The sequence below is a fragment of the Elephantulus edwardii genome, unplaced genomic scaffold (genome assembly GCF_000299155.1).
Source record: "Elephantulus edwardii isolate Elephantulus edwardi_28Jun2011 unplaced genomic scaffold, EleEdw1.0 scaffold00017, whole genome shotgun sequence".
Lineage (NCBI taxonomy): Eukaryota > Metazoa > Chordata > Mammalia > Macroscelidea > Macroscelididae > Elephantulus > Elephantulus edwardii.
The window spans coordinates 29,148,879-29,153,891 of NW_006399767.1; the positions used below are offsets into that span (position 1 = coordinate 29,148,879).

General features: G+C 39.0%; 1 protein-coding gene across 1 annotated transcript in view; it reads left to right on the top strand.

The window, feature by feature from the left end:
- LOC102868038 (HLA class II histocompatibility antigen, DP alpha 1 chain-like) overlaps positions 1–3,754 on the top strand; it is a 17,704-nt gene extending 13,950 nt beyond the window's left edge. Inside the window, exons 2-4 of the mRNA XM_006882197.1 lie at positions 2,289–2,534; positions 3,090–3,380; positions 3,600–3,754. Coding sequence (XP_006882259.1) covers positions 2,289–2,534; positions 3,090–3,380; positions 3,600–3,754 — 692 coding nt within the window. The remainder of the gene's footprint in view (positions 1–2,288; positions 2,535–3,089; positions 3,381–3,599) is intronic.
- Positions 3,755–5,013: the final 1,259 nt, after the last annotated feature.

Sequence of the window (5,013 nt, forward strand, 5' to 3'; positions counted from 1 at the left end):
TATCCTCCCTGGTCATCGTCCAGCTCTCTGATGCATAACAAGTGACTGCAAAGACCATGGCCTGTACCAGACGCACCTTAGTCTCCAGAGACACATTGTTGCTCTTGAGTACTTTAGAGAGGTCCCTAACAGCGGACTTTCCCATCACAATATGTCTTTTAATTTTCTGGCTGCTGGTGCCAAGAGTGTTGATTGTGGAGCCAAGCAGACTAAAACTGTGAACAATCTCAATCTCTTCACCATCCATTCTGATGCTGCCAATTAGTCTCATTTAGCAGTGGTTAAGTGATGTCGAGTTAAATATGACTCAGAGTAAACTTTGCACAAAAGATCTGAACACTGTTTTATAATTAACATAATTTCTGTACATTTATAAGAGAGTTTGTAGAGTTTCCAGAAGCATCTGGCTTAGAAAGTGGATGCCACTCCTGCTTCCCAACATGAATCAATCTGGAAGCTCATCCAACTATTGTACATATTGGGTAACCAGTATATTTTAACGTGACTATGGGATAGTGTTCAGCATCACAGCAACTCCAAGTTATTCAATACAGCAAATAGACAAATGATTACTGTGTCTTTACAGACGCTTCTTCTAAAATTTAAAATAAACAAATAATTAATTAATTGGTTGAGGGCCGCAAGCCCGAGGGCCCTACAGGATTTTAAGCTACAGCCTCAAGCAGGGCTCCACCCTTACTTAGCCTTAGTATAAGGCTCAAGGGCCACTCACCTACTTTTGAGGGGCAAAAAGAACAGTTAGCTCCTGTCGAGTTGACCCTATGAATGAAAGATCTGAGCCCTATCCTACATCATCTTCATGATCTTTAAGTCTCAAGCCCATTGTGATAATCACTCTGTCAATCTATTTTATTGAGACACTTCCTCTTTTTCTCTGACCCTTTATCTTTCCAAGAATGTTGTCTCTCTCCAAGAACTGATTCCTTCTGAGGATATGCCTAAGTGAGTGAGACAAAGTTTCATCATCCTTGCCTTTAAAGAGTACTTTGGTTGCAATTCATTCAAGACAATTTGTTTGTTCTTTTGGCATTTCAATGTATATTAAATTGTTGTTTTTAGGTGCTATTCAGTCGAACACAACCCATAACAACCCTATAGACAACAGATCTGAACTCTGACCTATCCTGTGCCAACCTTATAGTTCCTGACACACTAGATAGAGCCTACTGTAGCACCTACTATGCCAATCCATCTGGTTGAGGGAATCCTCTCCTTTGCCAGCCCTCTATGTTTTCAAACATAATATTCCTCTCCAAGAAATAGCCTCTCTTAGCAACATGCCTGAAATATGTAAGGTGAAGCTTTATCATCTTTGTTTCCAAGGAGCACTCTGGCTGCACTCTTAGCCAATACCACAGTCACAGGCATAAATTCTTCTGTCATCCTGAATCATTGTCCTACTTTCAGATGTACAGGAAGCAATTAAAAATGCCTTGACTTGGATTGGGTGCATCTTAATCTTTAAACTGATATATTTACTTCATTTTAAATAGGAAAAAATATTCCTGCTTACAATGACTTTACAAATAATTTTACATTTGAGATATTATGATAGGAATCCCTACAATTGTTAGATCTTATGAAATGAAAAAAATCTCTCTACTAGTTTCAACAATACCTGTATTATCTTGATTAAGTTGCTAAAATTCACTGTATTTAATAATCTATTAAATAGTATGGATATATTGCTGCATTGAATAATATTATTATTTTTACAATCAAATAAGAAAATGTGTAAAATACTTATAATAATGCCTGACACATAGTACTTACTCAGTAAATGTTATCTATCAATGTTATATTTCTTTAGGGTTATGTTGCCTTAACTTCCAAAGACGAAGAAAACATCTTCTCTCCCAATGACACTTTTTTTCATTTTGTTCCTCTCTCATTACTTTTTAAAACTGTTCTTGTCTATACAATACACTCTCCTTTTTGGTAATACTCTTTCTTCTGTCTTATATTTTTCCTTTGACTCTTTCCTCCTAGTTGTGGTTTGTTTTTAATTTTGAAATTAAAAATCTGGTGGCCTAGTGGCAAGAAGCTGCACTGTAATCTCAGAGGTGTGTGGTTAGAATCCACCAGATGCTCTGCTGGAGAAGGAGGGACAATCTCCCCTTGTACCAGTCAGATCCAATTTGATGGCACACACAAAATAATAAAAGTTTTTTTAAAAAGAAATTAATAAATCTTTGTCCATTCTCTGGTCTCTATAACCTACATATTAATAATTACATATTATCATCCCTTTCTCTTTCTTTATGCAGCAGACCACGTGTCAACTTATGCAATGTTTGCACAGACAGAAAGTCCAACAGGGGAGTATATGTTTGAGTTTGATGAGGATGAGCAGTTCTATGTGGATCTTGACAAGAAGGAAACTGTCTGGCATCTGCCAGAGTTTGGTCGAGCCTTTTCCTTTGAGGCTCAAGGTGGGTTGAGCAACATTGTGATAATGAAGAGCAACTTGAAGATCATGATTGACAGGTCCAACCACACTCAAGACACCAATGGTAATGTCTTAATCCTACTGGGAAGGGTGAGGGGGCTCTTCTGCTAAACATAGAATGGGAATCACTATTGAGTGTCCGTCTTTCCTTGGGTGCTCATGCTAAGTCTAATATAGCTGAGAGGTTGGATCATCTTTCTCATTCAATAAAAACTTAAATCTGAGTGAGTTTGCTCAGTGAACTGAGACTCTCAGCTCTGAATCTTGATTAATAACTAGTATAAAAAACTAGGGAGCTCTGGTGGCCTAGTGGCAAGAAGCTGTGCTATAATCCTAAAGGTACATGGTTTGAATTCATTGGCTGCTCCATGGGAGGGTGGACAATCTCCTGTGCAATTAACTGCCTCTGAAAATCTACCAGAAGGTCAGCTATGGGTTGGTTCTGACTTGATGGTATAAAACAACAACAAGAAGGAAAGATTTACAGATAGAATCAGTCTTGGAGGGTTAACAGAGGTGAGAAGGGAGCAAAGAAAAGAAAATGATCTTGAGATGAACTCTATTTTAAAGATGGAATTGGGCCAGAAATGGGGACTCATCAGGTCCTGTCTCCAATCAGTGCCCCCAGAGGTGACTGTGTTTCCTAAGGAGCCTGTGGAGCTGGGCCAGCCCAACACACTCATCTGCCATATTGACAACTTCTTCCCACCGGTGCTCAATGTCACGTGGCTACGCAACGGAGAGGTGGTTACTAAAGGTGTCGGCGAGAGCCTCTTCCTGCCCAGAACAGATTACAAATTCTACAACTTCCAAAAGTTACACTACCTGACCTTCGTGCCCTCAGCGGAGGATGTCTATGACTGCAAGGTGGAGCACTGGGGCCTGGAGGAGCCATTCCTCAAGCACTGGGGTAAGGAGTCTCTCTCCCTCTAATCACTTCCCTTGTGCTTTCTTTACTCCCAGGTCCTGGTTCCCTCAGCACTTACTTATGCCATTCATTAGGTCTCAGTCCTCTCCTCTTCCTAATATACCATCAAATTATGTGTAACTTTCATCACTCGTACAAATTCCAGACCAATTCCACCCCTTTTGCATCTTCTAACCTCATATTTTTAATTTTTCTCCCCAGAGGCCCAGGAGCCAATTCAAGTACCTGAGACAACAGAGACTGTGGTCTGCATCCTGGGTCTGGCAGTGGGCCTGGTGGGCATCATCGCTGGCACTGTCCTCATCATAAAGGCTCTGCGTTCCAGTAGTAACCCCCAGGAACTGGGGATCTTGTGAGTTATTCTGGGTTTGAATATCTTAGGATTCAGTCAAAATAAAAGAGGAGAGGGCCTGGGATCTGTATTGTATATGGTAAAGAAGACAATTTGGATGGGTTCAATAATGTATACTGCATTGAATCAGATGAGGGAGAAAACTGTTTAAAAGGGCTATGTGATTAGGTATTTCTGTCATGACGGGAGTCCAGAGCGAAGGCTGCATAGTAGAGTGGACCTGGGGGGAGAGATTATAAAACAATGAAAGAATTTTTCTTTTCTTTTCCAATAGGGTAGTGTACTGGGGCGGGGAGGGTTGGGAGGGAAAAAAGAATGAATGAATGAATGAATGGAAATCCAAAGTCTCTGTAAATTGAAATTAATAATAATAATTAAAAAAAGACAATTTGGTAAACATACATTGAAATCTTAATGGAGTAACAGAGTTGGATAACAACAATACTACTAATAAATTATTGAGTATTTAATAGCTGTTAGGCACTATTTATTCTAAGTGCTTTACAAGTGTAGTATACTATGTGTTGGGCTGATAACTTCAAAGCTCCAAGCGTCTCTGAGAAAGAAAGAAGAAAACTCATAACGATTTACATCTTCAGCCGCAGTGGAAGGTAACTATGAGTTGAGATTACTTGCCAGCAGTAGTTTACATTAAATAATTACTTTTTCTTCACAGATACTATTTAACGTAGATACTATAATACCCACCATTTTACATATGATATATGTAAAGCTCAGAGATAATAAACAATTTGACCAACTCACATACTTAGCAAATAGTGGAGCTAGTTTTCCAAACGAGGAAGTCTGGATTTAAGACTGTTTAACCATTATCACAGTCTCTCTTTTTATTTTATGAAGAAAAAAGATGAAGTTGAAATTCCCAAGAAGCTCATAGCCTAGTAGTGGAGCAAGATACATTTCTTTAACACATAACTGGCACAAAGTGTGATAGGTACTTAATAGAAAGTTTGTTTTGACTTCCTTTGAGTACTACTGTATTCACTGAGTGGCAAGGTTCACAGATGCTCCTTCCGGGCTCCACTGACTTGTCTATCACTCCTTCCAGGGCTCCACTGACTTGTCTATTTACTGGTATAGCATACAGTATTATTTAGTGTGCATATTTAATTAACCAAAATAATACTATATAATTGGTATAATTTAGTCAGTGAGTAAATTGCCTCCAATTGTTCTAGCATATTTTACTATGTATATCTAGTTACCTATACTCCTCTAGGGGAGGTCTGGTGACTTTGTTGT